Source organism: Bombina bombina, chromosome 7 (assembly GCF_027579735.1).
Source record: "Bombina bombina isolate aBomBom1 chromosome 7, aBomBom1.pri, whole genome shotgun sequence".
NCBI classification, from domain to species: Eukaryota; Metazoa; Chordata; class Amphibia; order Anura; family Bombinatoridae; genus Bombina; species Bombina bombina.
Genome location: NC_069505.1, coordinates 112364531 through 112385305, shown reverse-complemented (window position 1 = coordinate 112385305; position 20775 = coordinate 112364531). Strand labels below are relative to the sequence as shown.

The 20775-nt window shown below is 40.1% G+C and overlaps 1 protein-coding gene across 1 annotated transcript in view; it reads right to left on the bottom strand.

Annotated features, from left to right (window-relative positions):
- The window catches only part of E2F8 (E2F transcription factor 8), a 44415-nt gene that overhangs the window by 5833 nt on the left and 17807 nt on the right, over positions 1-20775 (bottom strand). Inside the window, exons 7-10 of the mRNA XM_053688890.1 lie at positions 16985-17122; positions 16219-16422; positions 12949-13033; positions 7069-7561 (exon numbers count right to left, since the gene is read on the bottom strand). Coding sequence (XP_053544865.1) covers positions 7069-7561; positions 12949-13033; positions 16219-16422; positions 16985-17122 — 920 coding nt within the window. The remainder of the gene's footprint in view (positions 1-7068; positions 7562-12948; positions 13034-16218; positions 16423-16984; positions 17123-20775) is intronic.

Sequence of the window (20775 nt, the reverse complement as noted above, 5' to 3'; positions counted from 1 at the left end):
CCACCAAGGTGATATTGTCTAATTGGAATCTGATAAACTGGGACAAACCCAGACAAGGCGAAGCCTTGAAGATGGCAGAATGTTGATCGGAAGAGAGCTCTCCTCCCGAGACCAAAGGCCCTGAAGCCTTCTTGGCTCCCCATCCTGAGAGACTCGCATCCGTAGTCACAATCTCCCAGGATGGTCTTAAAAAGGATGTCCTTCGGGACAGGTGATCTGGACAGAGCCACCAAGAGAGCGATTCTCTCGACCGGTTGTCCAAAGAGATCTGTTGAGACAAATCCGAATGATTGCCGTTCCACTGTCTCAGCATGCACAGCGGTAACAGTCTGAGAAGGAACCTGGCAAAGCAAATTATGTCCATGCTGGACACCATAAGACCAATCACCTCCATACACTGCGCCACAGAGGGCCTTGAGGAGGTCTGGAGGGTAAGACACGCCGAAGCCAGCTTGCAGCGTCTCTGGTCTGAAAGAAATATCCTCATGACTAGTGAGTCTATTAAAGTGCCCAGGAATTCTACCCTGGTGCTTGGAACAAGAGAACTATTTTCTAAGTTTATCTTCCATCCATGGGATCAAAGAAGAGATAGAAGAGATTCCGAATGTTCTTCTGCTAGACGAAAGAATGGTGCTTCTACAAGAATATCGTCCAAGTAAGGAGCTACTGCAATACACTGGGTTCTGGCCATGGCTAAGAGAGCTCCCAGAACAATTGTGAAAATTCTTGTGGCAGTAGCTAGGCCAAAGGGAAGAGCAATAAACTGGAAGTGCTGGTCCAGGAAGGCAAACCATAGGAACTGAAAATGTTCCCTGTGGATTGAGGCATCAAGGTAAGCATCCTTCAGATCTATAGTGGTCATGAACTGTCCCTTCTGAACTAAGGGAAGGATAGACCTTATCGTCTCCATCTTGAACGAGGGGACGTGCAGAAACTTGTTTAAGCACTTTACGTCCAGAATCTGGCAGAAAGCTCCCTCCTTCTTTGGGACCACGAACAGGTTTGAGTAGTATCCCAAGCCTCGTTCCCCTGTGGGAACCGGGACAATGAATCCTAAGGAGGACAGATCCCGAACGCACCCCAGAAAGGCATCCCTCTTTTCTGGTTTTGATGACAGATTTGATAGAAGGAATCTGCCCTTGGGTGGTAGAGACTTGAACCCAATTCTATAACACTGAGCAATGACCTCCAGGACCCTGCACATCCCTGAACCAAGCTTCTGAGAAGAGCGAAAGTCTGCCCCCTACCTGATCCATAGAGGGACCGGGGGCGACCCCTTCATGCTGATTTAGTCTCAGTGGGCTTCTTGCTCTGCTTGGACTTATTCCAGGACTGAGCCGGCTTCCAAGTTTTAGGTTGCTCGGTCTTAGTGGAGGATTGCCGACGCTGGGATTTATCAGTACGAAAATTATTAGATTGTCCCTTAGATCTGTTCTTTTTATCTTGCGGTAGAAAGGCATTTTTGCCCCCTGTAACCGTGGAAATAATGGAGTCCAGGCCTGGACCAAACAAAATCTTACCCTTGAATGGAAGGGAAAAAAGTCTAGGCTTGGAAGTTCATATCCGCAAACAAGGACTTCAGCCACAGAACCCGGTGGGCCTGAACAGAAAACCCAGCAGTTTTAGCATTGAAACAAATAAATTGCATATTCGCATCAAAACTAAAGTTAGCGACCCTTAAAGACTTAATTCCATCAAGAATAATATCGAGGGGACCCTCCACCTCAATCAATTCCGATAAGGTGTCACACCAGTAGGTAGCCGCTCCCGCAACAACTGCTGTTGCTGGTTAAAATAAATATCCTGAATGTTGAAACATCTTTCTTAACAGAGTTTCCATCTTTTTGTCAATGGGCTCTTTGAACAACGAGCTATCCTCCAGTCGGATAGTAGTGCATTTTACAAGCGTGGAGATAGCCCCATCCACCTTAGGGACAGAACACCACAATTCCAATTGAGAGTCCGGGACCGGGAACAGTTTCTAAAAAGGCAGACGAAGGGGTGAAGGAAGTACCAATCCTCTCCCATTCGTTCTTAATGTTTGCCATCTTTACAGGAACAGGGAAAGTCTGAGGAACAACCCTGTCTTTGCAAACTCTATCCAGTTTAGGAACTAAAGGTTCTTCAGGCAGTTTGACCTCTGGAACCTCTAAGGTAGCCAGAATTTCCTTTAAAAGAAAGCGCAAATGCTCCATCCTAAATCTAAAATCTGGTTCCTCCGCAATCGGAGGCTTAGAGGCAACCGATTCAGACCCAGAAAGTTCACACTCTGAAGTATCAGAAAAAACATCATCAGATAACCGTCTATCAGCTATAGCCAATAAACTAGATGATGAGCCCTGGGAAGGATAGCAATAATTGACCTTTCGCTTGCGCTTAGCAGGGCAAGGTAAAGCACTAATGGCCACAGACACCGCCGTTTGTAACTGCGCAGTGAAGTCTGGAGGTAAAAGGCCTCCTCCAGATGGAGGATCAGACGTGCTATGGGAAACTGCATGTGTATTAAGAGGTGAATGTAGGGTGCGCACCTCACGGGAAGGGGACCCCTCAGAGGTGGAAGGCTCAGTGGTATCAAATATGTTAACCTTTTTTGACATAATCACTTTTTCTAGGCATGTGGAACATAATCGAGAGGGTGGGAATACCTTGGCCTCCTCACAATGTAAACAGGCATTAGTCTAAGGTATAGAGGGAGTACCCTCTAAAACATCAGAGTCCTCCATAGCTATGGGCTATGTCCTAATATAACAATAATGAACGTTATATAAAACATAAATATGGCACCTTTATACCCCAATGGCTGGGGCATTCACCACCTCCTATGACACAGAATAAACCGCTTCTCTCCTATAACCAGCACGGTTAGAGAATAGGAAGTGAAACTACGACCACACCCGGTCACATGGTGCGCAACCTAGGACCGCTTCCGCCAAGAAAAAGCGCACTGGATATTTTTTTGCAATTTTGTCACATCATTGGAATTTCCACTAAGATTTTTTCACTTAATTTTTTCCTCATTATTACTTCACTTGTGATTCATCCACTGCATTTTTTATGGTTTGATCTACCACGGACATACTAGGATATGACTATTTAGGACTGTTAATTTGAACTTTTCTCTACACGTCCTTGTTTTTTTAACAACAGGATAGCTATTACCTCAAGACATTCATACCATTTGTTTTTATTGTTTTAATCTGTTTTTAAAGACACTTTTGTTACATGGATCCATATTATTGTATATTGCATTTACTAGTGTTATGTATTAAACTTAAACATTTTTGTATACTTCACATAAACACTGTACTAATCTTTCATTCTGCCACCTCAGCCTTTTTGGCGCTCGCCTCTCTACTACATTATCCATTTATTGCTGGGTCCACTAGGGGACCTCCTGAGGGGAGCTCGAGGTGTATTGAAAATAGCGCAGGGCCTACACATTTTAAAAGTTGTATGTTCTAAAATCAGCCTATGAGCCTCAAAAAAACCTCTCACACATAACGCAGTATAAATCAAATAAAAATTTATGAGATTAATCCCCACTGTTCATCCCCCCTCAGGAGATATTAACCCTTGATTCCATACAGATAAATGGAGCCACACTTCTAGCGTTACCATATGTGTAAAAAATTAAACGATCTTACTGGAATCTATGCTGTGAAACAAAAACACAGCCTCTCAAGTGTGACAGTCTTGTAGCATTGCAGTGAAACTTGTCAACACGTATTGCTTAGTAGCTGTTAATTACGAGTCTGGATGGTTTCACAGACTCTCCCTGCATCTCCAGACCCTAACTTTTGTCAATGCTCTCACTGAGAGGCTGACAAGACGACTTAAAACTCCAGTCCCATTTCAAAGGGTAGATACCCTTTATAAGGAACTACTCCGTATCTTCTGACACTTTTCTACCAACCTCCTGTGACGAAAGGCAAAGAATGACTGGGATATGAGGGAAGTGGGGGAGGTATTTAAGCCTTTGGCTGGGGTGTCTTGGTCTCCTCCTGGTGGACAGGTTCTGTATTTCCCACAAGTAAGGAATGAAGCCGTGGACTCTCCTCATTAAGAAGGAAAAGGTTTACAATATTAATTGAACAGGACTCCCTGCATAGTGCTATATCTAGAAGCGCATTTAATTCTTATAGGTAATTCATTAGGTTTATGTTAATGGACTAGTGACCTCCATTAACATATGCTCCATTAAAGCTGTGGATAAATGTTCTCAAACCCCCTTTAAGTTACCTCCACTACCACTTCATTCTTGCGGAGGTATAAGGCAAATATAGTACTTGGTGCATGTGGGATGCGGTGGAAACAAAAAAAAAAAAAAAAAGGGGGATAGGGGAGAGCCCCATCTCTCCCCTAGCTCCTAGAGTCTCTAGGGAACCAACATCTTGGTATAGTCCCAACGTCCATTTGTTGTCTAATCCACTCAGAGGGCTTACGAGACTATCTGTAATTTGTGCTTCAAGTGGGAGTGAAATAATAAATGATTTCCATGACATGACTTTATTTACTATCTATTGACGTGCATTTTAGCCAATTAGTGCACAACTTCACAGGCGTGAGCAGAAATGTTATTTATATTGCTCACATGAACTAGCAGTCTCTTGTGAAAAGCTAATAAAAAAAAGCATGCGATAAGAGGCTGTCTGTAGTGGCTTAGAAACAGGCAGAAATATAGAGGTTTAAATGTTATAAAGTATATGAATATAACAATGTTGGTTGTGCAAAGCTGGGGAATGGGTAGTAAATGCGTTATCTATCTATTTAAACCAATAACAATTTTAGTGAGGACTCTCCCTTTAATAACAAGACTTACCCACAATATAGGGTATATATAGACAATTTTCTTTTGGTTTAAAGGGACATAAAGGTTTAAAAGGAGTGTTAGGATAAGCACTTTATTATTGCACTATTATAACTATGCAATTAACCCCTGTAAAGTTAAAGTCAGCTTCAGTGCAACTTACTACTGGGAGCTACCTGAACGCTTCTGGTGAGCCATTGACAAGAGGTATGTGCAGTCAACTAGTTCCTAGTAGAGCATTGCTGCTCGAGCCTATCTAGATATATTTTTCAACAAAGGATACTAAGGAGAACAAACTAAATTTAAAAAGTTTCTTTTAAAATACTTTAATTTATTTTTTTAATGTCCCTTTAAAGGGACAGTTTAGTCAAAAATTTTCTCCCCTTTAATTTGTTCCCAATGATCCACTTTACATGCTGGGATGTATTAAATGGTTTACAAGTATTTCCATTACCCTTATATAGGCATTTGAATTAGTTTATTTAGCCTGTGGTTACCCCCACCCATCCTGAAAGTTTTTGGCCACAAGGGTAAGCTGTACTAACATAGGCAGTAGAAGAAATTACACTCCCTGTGCGTTTTAAAAGAGATACGGTAATAAAATGTTAATTTTCCATTGTTCTCTCCAAGTATTGGTGATTGGTTTATGGACAGATAAAAGATAAAAAACAATTTTATAGTATACTGTCCCTTTAAGCACCCCCACCCAAGCTCAGGTGATCTTGATAGTGCTGTAGAAGTTGTCTAATTTTATCTCCAAGACAGAGTCTAACCATACTATTTACCTAGAATCTTTTAAAATAAATAAAAATGAGATAGGTGATGTTTTGTGGCATTTTTTTTCAGCAGGTTTTTGTTTAGATTTGAGCGTGGGTGGGTGCTAAAATGGCTTTTTTTCCCAGTGTTCTTCCTGGGGACCTATTTAATGGGCTGACCACCCAGCTAAAATTTAAGCCAATATAAAAAAAAGGGACAGGAAACCCCAACATGTTCTTTCATGATTTAGATAAAACATGCTATTTTAATCAATTTTGCAATTTACTTCCATTATCAAATTTGCTTCATTCTCTTGTTATCCATTGCTGAAGGAACAGCATTGCACTACTGGCAGCTAGCTGAACACATCTAGTTAGCCAATCACAAGAGACAAATGTGTGCAGGCACCAATCAGCAGCTAGCTCCCACTAGGATATGTGCGTATTCAAAAATAGAAGTTAGTTAAAGTGAAGGCAAACTTTGGTGAATGAAAGCCCGTTTTTTAAAAATACTATTAAAAACAGGGGCACTTTCATTCATCAAAGTTTACAAATCAACCGTTTTGATTAAAAACTTACCTTTTTTTCTTTTCACAGCCAGAGCAGCTTCCCCCTCCTGGAAATCCTCTATTCACAAGTCAGCAATAACTAATCCGGCTTCCTCCAATCACTGCTTTCCCCCCAGGGTAGTCATTGCCTGAGGCCATGCTGTGATTGGAGGAAGCCAGATTAGTCATTGCTGACGTGTGAAGAGAGGATTTTTAGGAGGGGGAAGCTGCTCTACTGTGAAAAGAAAATAGGTAGGTTTTTAATCAAAACGGCTGATTTGTAAACTTTGATGAATGAAAGTGTCCCTGTTTTTAATAGTATTTTTAAAAAACGGGCTTTCGTTCATCAAAGTTTACCTTCTTTTTAATGTAGAAGTGTCTTAAAATAGCTAGTATTTTTCTATGTTTACGGCTTATCTTATCAATAGATTAGTTTATGTTAAATTATGCAATTAGTTTGTGCTTTAGATAGCTTAAGAAATATTTATAAACAGAAAATAGTGTAATAAAATCACAAAGTATGAAACTACAGCTACTTCCTATTGCCACCAGGCTGGTAGTGACATTTTAAGGGGAGAAGAGTTTTCTCTCCTATATGTATAATTATATATCTATCTGTATTAAATAAATATACAATATAAATACATTCAGTTTTTATTGTGAGAGAGAAGAGAGAGAGAGAGAGAAAAAAAGGAAGGATTTGTATATAAAATAAATTTGTAGCAAGGCATAGAATCTAATCTTCATATCAGTTAGAATATCCCCTTGTTCAGTGCACTGCATTCCCCCAAAATGACACATTTATGTTCTGCAAATAAGAAGATCCTGTGCAGTGCTTCTCAAGCTGTAAAACCTGAATTAAAAACCCCCCAGAGAGGGCTGCAAAGCCTCCTGTTCTAGCGAAAGTGTTAAGTGGGACAGTGTTGTATTTAACAAAAAGACACAATCTGCTACAAACCTCAGGGAAAGGCTCCATCTTCTCTTGAGAGGGTTTTATGCGTTTAGTGGTACAGTTATTGCCAGGATCAGAAAGTCTTTTGGGGGATTTGTCTGACACAGTTTCATTCTCAGCGAGACGATCCTCCGTCCATGTCATGCTTCCACCTTTAGTCACAGCATCTTGTGACACGTTCTTATCTAACTCAACTTCTAGCACATTTTTGTTGCCACAGTCATCAGCGCAGGGAACATTGTGACCTTGAGCGCTGGGGCTTTGTGAAGGTGGAGTTCTTCCTTGGGTGGGTTGTAAATAGACTGCGTACGAAGGAGCCAAACTTGACTGATGGTGCAGTATGGGTATTGCTTGGCAAATAGGAATATAACCGTGTGTTTGTGGCAGAGATGGGCTCAAGCAAGGTGACCTTTGATTGTTCTCTAAATTTATTGCAGGTTTTGCAACAACCTTGTGCTTGCCGTCTCTTGACATCTTTAGTTTAATCTTAGTTGTATGTCTGAAGAAAAAAAAAAGCAAGCAACATACTAAGCAGTCAGAATTACAGGCTTACCGTACCTGCATCTTAGCACTACAAAAACAGAATTTATGCTTACCTGATAAATTACTTTCTCTTACGGTGTATCCAGTCCACGGATTCATCCTTACTTGTGGGATATTCTCAATCCCTACAGGAAGTGGCAAAGAGAGCACACAGCAGAGCTGTCCATATAGCTCCCCTCAGGCTCCGCCCCCCCAGTCATTCGACCGACGGTTAGGAGAAAAAGGAGAAACCATAGGGTGCAGTGGTGACTGTAGTTTTACAAAATTAAATTTGAACCTGACTTAATTGCCAGGGCGGGCCGTGGACTGGATACACCGTAAGAGAAAGTAATTTATCAGGTAAGCATAAATTCTGTTTTCTCTTACATGGTGTATCCAGTCCACGGATTCATCCTTACTTGTGGGATACCACTACCAAAGCTTTAGGACACGGATGAAGGGAGGGAACAAGTCAGGTAACCTAAACAGAAGGCACCACTGGTTGCAAAACCTCTCTCCCAAAAATAGCCTCCGAAGAAGCAAAAGTATCGAATTTGTAAAATTTGGCAAATGTATGCAGTGAAGACCAAGTCGCTGCCTACACAAATCTGTTCAACAGAAGTCTCATTCTTGTAAGTCCATGTGGAAGCCACAGCTCTAATGGAATGAGCTGTAATTCGTTCAGGAGGCTGCTGTCCAGCAGTCTCATAAGCCAATCGGATGATGCTTTTCAGCCAGAAGGAAAGAGAGGTAGCAGTCGCTTTCTGACCTCTCCTCTTACCAGAATAGACAACAAACAAAGATGATGTTTGTCTAAAATCTTTAGTTGCCTTTAAATAGAATTTTAAAGCACGAACCACATCAAGATTGTGTAACAGTCGTTCCTTCTTAGAAACTGGATTAGAACACAGAGAAGGAACAATAATTTCTTGGTTAATATTCTTATTAGAAACCACTTTTGGAAGGAAACCAGGTTTGGTACGCAAAACAACCTTATCTGCATGGAACACCAGATAGGGTGAATTACACTGCAAAGCAGACAATTCAGAAACTCTTCGAGCAGAAGAAATAGCAACCAAAAACAAAACTTTCAAAGATAATAACTTAATATCTATGGAATGCAAAGGTTCAAACGGGAACCCCTTGAAGAACTGAAAGAACTAAATTTAGACTCCATTCTAACTAAGGCCTGTGCAAACGCCTCAACGTCTGGTACAGCTGCCAGACGCTTGTGTAACAGGATAGACAGAGCAGATATCTGTCCCTTTAAGGAACTAGCTGACAAACCTTTCTCCAATCCTTCTTGGAGAAAAGACAATATCCTTGGAATCCTAACCTTACTCCACGAGTAACCCTTGGATTCACACCAACAAAGATATTTCCGCCATATCTTATGGTAAATTTTCCTGGTGACAGGCTTTCTGGCCTGGATCAGAGTATCTATAACTGATTCAGAGAACCCACGCTTAGCTAGATTTAAGCGTTCAATCTCCAAGCAGTCAGTTGCAGAGAAACTAGATTTGGATGCTTGAATGGACCTTGAATTAGAAGATCCTGCCTCGATGGCAGTTTCCATGGTGGAGCCGATGACATGTCCACTAGGTCTGCATACCAAGTCCTGCGTGGCCACGCAGGCGCTATCAGAATTACCGAAGCCTTCTCCTGTTTGATTCTGGCTACTAGCCGAGGGAGAAGAGGAAACGGTGGAAAGACATAAGCTAGACTGAATGACCAAGGCGCTACTAAAGCATCTATCAATGCCGCCTTGGGATCCCTGGATCTGGATCCGTAAAGGGGAAGTTTGGTGTTCTGATGGGACGCCATCAGATCCAATTCTGGAATGCCCCATAGCTGGGTCAGCTGAGCAAAAACCTCTGGGTGGAGTTCCCACTCCCCCGGATGGAAAGTCTGACGACTCAGAAAATCCGCCTCCCAGTTGTCTACTCCTGGGATGTGAATTGCAGATAGATGGCAGGAGTGATCCTCCGCCCATTTGATGATCTTGGTTACTTCCTTCATCGCTAGGGAACTCTTTGTTCCTCCCTGATGATTGATGTACGCTACAGTCGTGATGTTGTCCGACTGAAATCTGATGAATTTGGCCTCCGCTAGTTGAGGCCACGCCTGGAGCTTATTGAATATCGCTCTCAGTTCCAAAATGTTTATCGGGAGAAGAGATTCTTCCCGAGACCATAGACCCTGAGCTTTCAGGGAGTCCCAGATCGCACCCCAGCCTAACAGACTGGCATCGGTCGTGACAATGATCTACTCCGGTCTGCGGAAACTCATTCCCTGAGACAGGTGATCCTGAGACAACCACCAGAGAAGAGAGTCTCTGGTCTTCTGGTCCATTTGTATTTGAGGAGACAAATCTGCATAATCCCCATTCCACTGTTTGAGCATGCACAGTTGCAGTGGTCTTAGATGAATTCGGGCAAAAGGGACTACGTCCATTGCTGCAACCATTAAACCAATTACCTCCATGCACTGAGCCACAGAAGGCCGAGGAATGGAATGAAGAACTCGGCAAGTATTCAAAAGTTTTGACTTCCTGACCTCTTGTCAGAAAGATTTTCATTTCTACCGAGTCTATTAGTGTTCCCAGGAAGGGAACCCTTGTGAGCGGGGACAGAACTTTTTTCTACGTTCACCTTCCACCCGTGAGACCTTAGAAAGGCCAGAACAATGTCCGTATGAGCCTTGGCTCTGTGAAAAGACGACGCCTGTATTAAGATGTCGTCTAGGTAAGGTGTTACTGCAATGCCCCGCGGTCTTAGTACCGCTAGAAGGGACCCTAGCACCTTTGTGAAAATTCTGGGAGCGGTGGCCAACCCGAAAGGAAGGGCCACGAACTGGTAATGCGTGTCCAGAAAGGCGAACCTTAGGAACTGATGATGATCTTTGTGGATAGGAATATGTAGGTACGCATCCTTTAGATCCACGGTAGTCATATATTGACCTTCCTGGATCATCGGCAAGATTGTCCGAATGGTTTCTATTTTGAAAGATGGAACTCTGAGGAATTTGTTTAGAATTTTTAGATCCAGGATTGGCCTGAAAGTTCCTTCCTTTTTGGGAACTACAAACAGGTTTGAGTAAAAGCCCAGTCCTTGTTCTGCAATTGGAACTGGGTGTATCACTCCCATCTTTAGAAGATCTTCTACACAGCGTAAGAGCGCCTGTTTCTTTGTCTGGTCTGAAGACAAACGAGAAATGTGGAACCTTCCCCTTGGGGGAGAGTCCTTGAATTCTAGAAGATACCCCTGAGCAACAATTTCTAATGCCCAGGGATCGGGAACATCTCTTGCCCAAGCCTGAGCAAAGAGAGAAAGTCTGCCCCCTACTAGATCCGGTCCCGGATCGGGGGCTACCCCTTCATGCTGTCTTGGCAGCAGACGCAGGCTTCTTGGCCTGTTTACCCTTATTCCAGCCCTGCAAGGGTTTCCAGGTTGCTTTAGGCTGTGAAGCGTTACCCTCTTGTTTTGCGGCAGCAGAGGTTGAAGCAGGTCCGCTCCTGAAGTTGCGAAAGGAGCGAAAATTAGCCTTGTTTTTGGCCTTAAACGGTCTGGGGGGAATGACCCTTCCCCCCAGTGATATCCGCAATAATTTCTTTCAAATCGGGACCAAAAAGGGTCTTTCCCTTGAAAGGAATGTTTAGTAACTTAGTTTTGAACGACACGTCAGCCGACCATGATTTGAGCCAAAGCGCTCTTCGCGCCATTATGGCAAAACTACAGCACGATGCCACAGTCTCTGCTGTGGCCCTACCTTCCTTGGGGATTAGTTTTGGAACGAAAATAAGCCTCCCTGTAGTCCTCCTGCAATCTCTGGACTCTACATGTGAAGCTGCATGAAGCTGTCTTTCAAAAGAACTGCGCAACTGAGGCGCGAAAATTAGGCCCCCTCCCTCTTCACTCCGGAGTTGTGGGGCCTTCCTAAGCCAAATTAGGTGTCTAAAATTATGCCAGGCGTATAAAACCCCTAAAAAGTCTTCCAAACATGATAAACACTTGTGCAAATGTCAGATTATAATAAAAAATAATCGATTTTCCCCATAACAGTGTCCACCAGTGATTTAAGCTCTTTTAACTAAGCCATCCTTCTATACTGAGTCTCAGAATATGGCTTACCTTCCCACATGGGGATTTCTGTCAGTCTTCTAGCATTACCAAGTCTTGTTAGAAAAAAAGTGACTGAGCATACCTTAAGCAGTTAAGCCTGCAAACTGTTCCCCCCAACTGAAGTTCTCCGGTACTCAACAGTCCTGTGTGGGAACAGCAATGGATTTTAGTTACAACATGCTAAAATCTTTTTCCTCTCAGCAGAAATCTTCATCAGTTTCTGCCTCAGAGTAAATAGTACAAACCGGCACTATTTTAAAAATAAACTCTTGATTGAAGAAATAAAAACTACAAATCTAACACCACATACTCTTTACCCTCCCGTGGAGATGCTACTTGTTAGAGCGGAAAGAGAATGACTGGGGGGCGGAGCCTGAGGGGAGCTATATGGACAGCTCTGCTGTGTGCTCTCTTTGCCACTTCCTGTAGGGATTGAGAATATCCCACAAGTAAGGATGAATCCGTGGACTGGATACACCATGTAAGAGAAATTATAGAAGGATTTCCTGAGATCAGTTTTTGCAGAGCACATTATTTATTACTAGTTTTAAAGCCTGTGTACATGGGCCAAAATGTGTCCAACTCCTTGCCCTCTCCCTCATTTACCCACCTCTCCCTCCAAGAACCTTTCCCTCTCCCACCCGCTCCCTCCAAGCGATGGGCCGCCCGCCCGCCTCCCTCCTAACCCTCCCTCACCACCAACAATTGGCACCACCGTTGCCCGATGCAGAGCTTCTGTACCTCTGTAAGACTATATCTGCACTGCCCCACTTGTGAGGCATGCAGAAATAGCGCAATCTCGCTACTTTTAGCGAAATTGTGGCAGTCTCTACTGCACATCATCACTGGTCGTTAAGGCCAGGTATGTTTGTCTCGAGCTGCAGTTTCTACTACGCATGACTGCGTCGGACAAACATACCTGACCTTTTATAATATATTATGGTTTGTCATAGGTCTACTTGGGGTCCTGCCAAGCAAGGATATATTTCCCCCACTATTTTGTGTTTAAATAAATAAATCAGTTGCTATGGAAACTGTGTATACAGATTTTTACTTGTTAATCATTATTTTGAATTGCAAATCTTTTTTTTTTAAATTATATTTTAGTTAGTTTAAAAAAAAAAACCTGTGTGCTCTTTAGTATATTAAGGGCCTTGCAATACATTTTCTTAAAGTGTAGCAGAACAATCATACACAAAAACAATTTACATTTCTGGACTGTAGAACAATGTCTTTTACTTACTTTGAATCCTCAAGCTGCTTCTTACATATGGCTGCAAGCTGAGACATTTTGCTGGGAACTACAGTTTCATTTTGGTTATCGTCAACTTTCCAAAAAGACAAAAAGGTGAAGAAATGTTTTTTTAAATTATAATTCAAAAGCATTTACTCTGAATCTTTAAATAAAGTAGTTGATTTTTTTTTCCTCTGACAAATTTTAAAATTTACATTAATTGGCCGGCCACCTTTATCATGCCATAGCCATCAACCAATCAGACTCCTAAGCAAATACATTGTGAAGTTTAGCACATGCTCAGTAGCATCTGGTGTCTAAAAAGTCAATTGGTGTGTACAAATGTTCACAGCACCTTACAATTTCAATTCTTTATTAGGACAAATAAAATACAGCAACGTTTCGGGGTTAATACCCCTTAATCATGCATGGGTTAAATGGCTTGCGTTTCAAACTTTTATACACTTAGTTTTGGCGCCAACTTACAGATTTTTAAAATTTCATGCATCTCTAACCCCACCTAGTGGTGGATAACCATAATTACATTACAACCAAACTAATTATATATAAATATCAATCTATAAGGATATTGAAATATCCAAACTTACAATTTAATGTTGCTTATTTTTATCACTTTTTTCACTTTGGCAACAAAACTAAGTGTATAAAAGTTTGAAACACAAGCCATTTAACCCATGCATGATTATGGGGTATTAACCAAACATTGCTGTATTTTATTTGTCCTAATAAAGAATTGAAATTGTAAGGTGCTGTGGACATTTGTACACTATTGGTTCTTCAGTCTTCACGAGCACCATTACCAGTTAGTGCTGTTTCAGCCCTACAGTCTTGGAAGTGTCTCAGAAAGTGTGCATACATGGAAGTATATTGGAAAGTCTCTTAAAACTGTTGCTCTATCAGAATCACAAAAGTTTGACTTTAGTGTCCTTTTTAATGAACTAATGTTGTAGAGCATGTATTTTAACAGTAATGGCTTAGCTGTGCGACTGATTGGGTCAGCGGCAGTTTCCACTCTGAACCAGCAGTTCTCTGGAGCCCCTGTACTGTAAATTATGTGTTTAAACACCCTTTGTCTAGGTTAATGATATATCGTTCCAGGGTTGCTAGTGTTAAACTTACACACTGTAAAGAATTAAAGGGACACTGAACCCATTTTTTTTTATTTAACGATTCAGATAGAACATGCAATTTTAAGCAACTTTCTAATTTACTCCCATTATCAATTTTTCTTCATTCTCTTGCTATCTTTATTTGAAAAGCAAGAATGGAAGTTTAGACGTTTAAAAATTAAAAAATTGGCTGGCTCCTTAGCTTAGATGCCTTCTTTTAAAAATAAAAATAGCAAGAGAACGAAGAAAAATTGACAGGAGTAAATTAGAAAGTTGCTTAAAACTGCATGCTCTATATGAATCATAAAAAGAAAAAAAAATTGGGTTTCGCATCCCTTTAAGGGACGTATGCATGGACAGCATCAAAATTTCAAAACCTTGCTAACAAAATAAGTTATTTTCCTGATTTATGCTATATTTAAAAACTTGATTATATAAATTTGATATTATGGCCAATATATCTAGCCAAAATAGTGTGTATTTATGATATAACAACAACAAATATAGAAATAAAAATTATTATAATCACTTAATATATGATGAGGAGTATGAATAACACTAACAAATATTATAATAATAAAAAATGTTTCACATATTAAAAGGGGACAGTCTACTCCAGATTTTTTATTGTTTAAACAGATAATCCCTTTATTACCCATTCCTCAGTTTTGCATAACCAAAATAGTTATATTAACCTCTTAAACCATTGCGATGTGTATATATACACACACACACACACGTCTTGTGGTACTTTGCTCATTGTACCGCACAACGTATATATACACACACGTCTTGTGGTACTTTGCTCATTGTACCGCACAACGTATATATACACACACACGTCTCGTGGTACTTTGCTCATTGTACCGCACAACGTATATATACACACACACACGTCTCGTGGTACTTTGCTCATTGTACCGCACAACGTATATACACACACACGTCTCGTGGTACTTTGCTCATTGTACCGCAACAACATATATATATATACACACACGTCTTGTGGTACTTTGCTCATTGTACCGCACAACGTATATATACACACACACACACGTCTTGTGGTACTTTGCTCATTGGACCGCACAACGTATATATACACACACGTCTCGTGGTAGTTTGCTCATTGTACTGCACAACGTATATATACACACACACGTCTTGTGGTACTTTGCTCATTAGACCGCACAACGTATATATACACACACACACACACACACATGTCGGAGCTGCAGGAAGTTACAGCCGAGAGCTGGAATTCCCGAGCTCTTGGCATCTGTCTTTATATGGAACCGGAGGATGATCTGTGCAGCGGTTCCATATGAAGGCAGATGCCATATGGTTACAGACGGTGACACCATCACCATCTATAATGATCATCTACTGGTGCCGGTGGGAGGTATGGGAGGGAATGGGATGGCCCTACACTGCAAAAAAATAAAAAGGGAGAGAGAGGGTTGGGAAAGCTACACTACAGAATAAAAATGTGGGGTTGGGGGTCCCAGGTTTAGCTTTCAACAATGAATTCCAAGAGAACAAAGCAAATTTGATGATAAAAGTAAACTGGAAAGTTGTTTAAAATTGCATGCTCTTTATGAATAATGAAAGTTTAATTTTGACTAGACTGTCCCTTTAACATCTATAATGAACAATAATAAAAAAAAATATATATATACAAATCGTTTGTGGGAAACGGCACTCGCCAGATAAGCAACAACCAGGTGCTCGGCAGGGCAAATACACACAGTATGATAGAACTGGGTCCAACGGACGGCCTCCGTTGTTGAATGTGATCCAAGAACAGCCGGCACACACGGACTTTTTCAAAATTCCGATTCATTCAACAGAAGAGAAACCAGACTGGTTTCTCTTCTGTTGAATAAATCGGAATTTTGAAAAAGTCTGTGTGTGCCGGCTGTTCTTGGATCACATTCAACAACGGAGGCCGTCCATTGGACCCAGTTCTATCATAATATATATATATATATATATATATATATATATATATATATATATATATATATATATATATATTGGTGAAATACACATGGAAGCAGAGAGCAATTTTATGCCTACATTATTATTATTTTTTTTAAAGGAGCTTTATTGAAAGCCTACATTATTTTTTATAAATGAAATAAGCACTTACTTGTCTTTACAGGACTTGCGGGAGCGGAGTTAATTTTCCTTCTGTCATTCTCAATGCTTTTCGCTAATTTTATAAGAGACGGATGGCGAGTAAAGTTCTGCTTTCCTCGGGGAGCAAAGAGATTTTTAACACACTGCTCTTTTGGGGATCTCAGGTCAATAGCTAGAGGTGTCTGGTAAGTCGGGCTGGATAAGTGCTTTGTTTCTGGGGGAATAAAATATAAACCAACCCTCACTATTTTGATAACAGAATATTTACCATGTGCAGACACAGGAAATGCCTGTGAAACTGAAGGGTAAACATATAACGCTATCAGAGTAACACTTAAATAACATTTTATTTTAAAGGGATACTAAACCCAAAAAAATTATTTTATGATTCAGATAGAGCAGGCAATTTTAAGCAACTTTCTAATGTATTCCTATAATCATTTTTTTCTTTGTTCCCTTGTTATCTTTATTTAAAAGCAGGAATGTAAAGTTTAGGAGCCGGCCCATTTTAGGTTCAGAACCCTGGATAGCACTTGCTGATTGGCGAGTACATTCAACAACCAATAAGCAAGTATAACCCAGGATCTGAACAGAAAACCGTCCGGCTCCTAAACTTTACATTCCTGCTTTTTAAATAAAGATAGCAAGAGAACAAATAAAAATTGGATTATAGGAGTAAATTAGAAAGTTGCTTAAAATTGCCTACTCTATCTAAACCATGAAAGAAAAAAAATTGGGCTTAGTATCCCTTCATGGGTAAATAAAAACAAACTAACCGTTTTCATCTGCAAAGGACTCTGGTCCAATCCACTGGAATGCTGGTTTGCGACCTTTTTCTTCCGTTACATGAACTTTCTTTATGAGATCAAGACTGCTCAGGACGTTCGCAATATCATACAGACGTCTAATTTTTGCTGCGAGAAGAAATAAATAAATAAATAAATACCAGTTACTAAATGCACTAACAAGCAGTCTGAACTAAGACACTTTCTATTTCAAGGGTTAACACAGGGAAATTAATTTATCCTATGATCTATAGCAGGGTTCTTTAAACCACGGGTCAGGACTCACTACTGGGTTGCAACACCATGTCGCGACTTGTGTGTGTGTTGTATGAGAGTGTGCGTTTTTAACTTTTACAAAACTTTCAAGTGTGACTACAATAAAATAAAAAATGCAGCTATCTTGTTGTAAATGTTTTTTTCAGACCAAGCATATAAAATGGGAGTCATGGGGGTACGTGGTGCAATGGCATTGGGACTTGAATTATTTTTTTGAAGAACCCTGATCTATAGAAGTTGTTTACCAAAAGTTGTGCACTATATGAATCTCTCTTAATCATTTTTTTCCCAATTACAGGCACACAAAACATTTGTCCCAATATGTATATCTGTGTTAAAAGTGATATACAGAGAAGCAGAAGAAAGCTTGGGTAACAATACTTTGGGTACCGAGGACGCATTGTGTAGTTTTGGAGAGGAGTCACATTTTATTGCAAAGTAGGAATGATTTGTGTGAGGAGCATCGTTCATGCTTCTGAAATCTAGGGATAGGCATTGACAGCATGTTCCCCTTGACATTTGTTCTCTCTGAATGTTGTTTTTAGAGAACAATCTTTACCATAAGACAATCAAATGTAACATTCCGATAGCATACTAAATTTAAATATGGATTCATGTAGACCAGTGGTTCCCAAACTTTTTACTGCCTCTTTTGTTCTATAAGTCACTAATCGGTGCCCCTTAACATATCCCATAAAAATTATTCAGACTAGCAGTGCACAACCCACAATAAAAATAATAATGGCACAATACAATCTAAAGGAGTAACAATTAAACATATTGAAATATTTTTTTCAAACTGTATTATCTATCTTCTGATACCAGCTTTTTAAAGTTGATGGTCACTATGCAAGTGTCTTATAAACCAGATTGAGTAATTACTTCACTGTTCAAAAACTGCTAATCTAATGGATGGGCTTAATGAAGTGATGACAGTTTCTCAATCTCTCAAGTAGATTTCTTTTGTTCGAGCATACTTTTACTACTGCAACAAAAAAATAAAAAACTTTATAGAAAGTGTATTCTGCTTACCAAAGTGTTATGTAGTGCACCACCAAATTATTTCTGATGACAGAAGACTTAAAAACCTTAGATAGTTGACTGTGTACAAAGCTTCTCAGACAAGCACAACAGGTCTTTGCTGTGTTTCCTGCTACTACACAATAATTGTGAACTGAGCAGTTAATGTTAATAAATCTATAATATTGTACAATAAATAAAAAATGCACGCCCACTGTACAATTAGCTGCAATTTATCGTAGTAAGAGAAAGTATAGTTTGCTGATAAACATGAACTATCAGAAGAAAAATCCCTGGCAAAGAGCAGTAAAATATCAAATAAAAAGAATGTCGTCCCCCCCCCCCCCCCCTACGCATCTAGGATAAAGCACAACAAATTACAATAATTATACTTGGAGGGACCAACTAGAATCCTCTTCCACTCCTTTCGTACTAGCGATCCCTTTGGTAGTCCTAGTGGTAACCCTTTCACCTCTTATACCAATTAGTGCCCCCTCAGTTATCCTGACGCCCCATAGGGGGCACTACTGCCCACTTTGGGAACCACTATTGTAGACTTACATTGCAAAACAAATACAGTGTACTGGCTGTTTGGCAAACTTTTGACATTATTTTAGAACAGATTATATATATATATATATATATATATATATATATATATATATATATATATATATATATATATATATATATATATATATATATATATATACACACACACACACACACACACACACACACACACATCCAGGTGGCTCTCAGTTTACAACGGTTCAATTTGCACCGTTTCAGAATAACAACCTTTTTTTCCAGTCATGTGACTGCTATTGAAAAGCATTGAGAAGCAGTGCATTGATTAAAATAGCCAGTAGGTGGAGATGTCCGCTTGTGTTGCAGCAAAGATATGCAAGCCAAGCAAGCTGAAATTAATCAGTTTAACCAGACCTGAGCTATCGAGCAGCTTGCAAAGGAACAAGATCTTCCGGTCTATAAATGAATCCAGATTGGAATGCATAGAAAGAACTGTTTGCAGAAAAATGCAAGTAAAGTCTGTGTTGTGTGATTATTTTATTAGGTTTATAATGCTGTTTAGCAAATGTTTTTGCTCATTTAAAGGGACAGTGTACACTCATTTTTTCTTTGCATAAATGTTTTGTAGATGATCTATTTATATAGCCCATAAAGTTTTTTTTTAAATAAATGTATAGTTTTGCTTATTTTTAAATAAAAAAAGAGAGAACACAGAGGCGCCAAACATGGCCTAGTATAGCCAGAAACCAGATAAAACAATTCAAAGGGTAGCAATTGAATACTCACAAAGGAGACGCACCCATTGGTGCTATTGAAGCAGACTGGAGCCTCTCAGTGGTCCAGCTCACTGATGTACTTCACGTATCAGTTGTAGTCCTTGGTAGTGGTGATTAACAGGTTCATATGATTATATTTAGAGGTTGGTAAATACATTACGAGCTGCCGAATTCAGACACAATGGGTAGCAGTGGTGACACAGGACATAACTGAGGAAAATAGGCAGCATTACATCTTTAGCTTTGCTGCTGGGTTACGCATTGTGAAAAACAATGGATTTTTCACAATGCGTAACCCAGCAGCAAAGCTAAAGATGTAATGCTGCCTATTTTCCTCAGTTATGTCCTGTGTCACCACTGCTGCCCATTGTGTCTGAATTCGGCAGCTCGTAATGTATTTACCAACCTCTAAATATAATCATATGAACCTGTTAATCACCACTACCAAGGACTACAACTGATACGTGAAGTACATCAGTGAGCTGGACCACTGAGAGGCTCCAGTCTGCTTCAATAGCACCAATGGGTGCGTCTCCTTTGTGAGTATTCAATTGCTACCCTTTGAATTGTTTTATCTGGTTTCTGGCTATACTAGGCCATGTTTGGCGCCTCTGTGTTCTCTCTTTTTTCAGTTACCCATCTATCAGGAAGACCATCCTAAGACTGAGAGCTGCCTACCGTGTTTTGGACCTACTACTGATTGGGATTATATCACTATCACTTATTGGACTTTATGTTGGTACATATATATATATATATATATATATATATATATATATATATATATATATATATATATCATCTTATAAGTATTAATTTAGTTATTGCTTGAACATTTGTTAAGTTGATAGGCTATAGGAGGCGCCTCCTAAGGGCAGTAATACACATTGGTGTGTATTACACCCTCATTTTTTCTTTTATTTTTAAATAACATTGCTCTAAGTTTCAGACTCCTAACCAAGCCCCAAAGTTTTATGTGAATACCGTCAGCTACCTTCTCCAGCTTGCTCCTGTTTGTGTAAAGGGTCTTTTCATATGCAAAAGAAGGGGGAGGGGGGGGGAGTGTCTTATTTGCCACTTGCAGTGGGCTTTCCAGCTACCTTTTGAACAGAGCCAAACTGACAGCTTCTAAGTAAGTTTTTAAACAGTTTTATACTGGATTTTTAGATCAGTATCTGT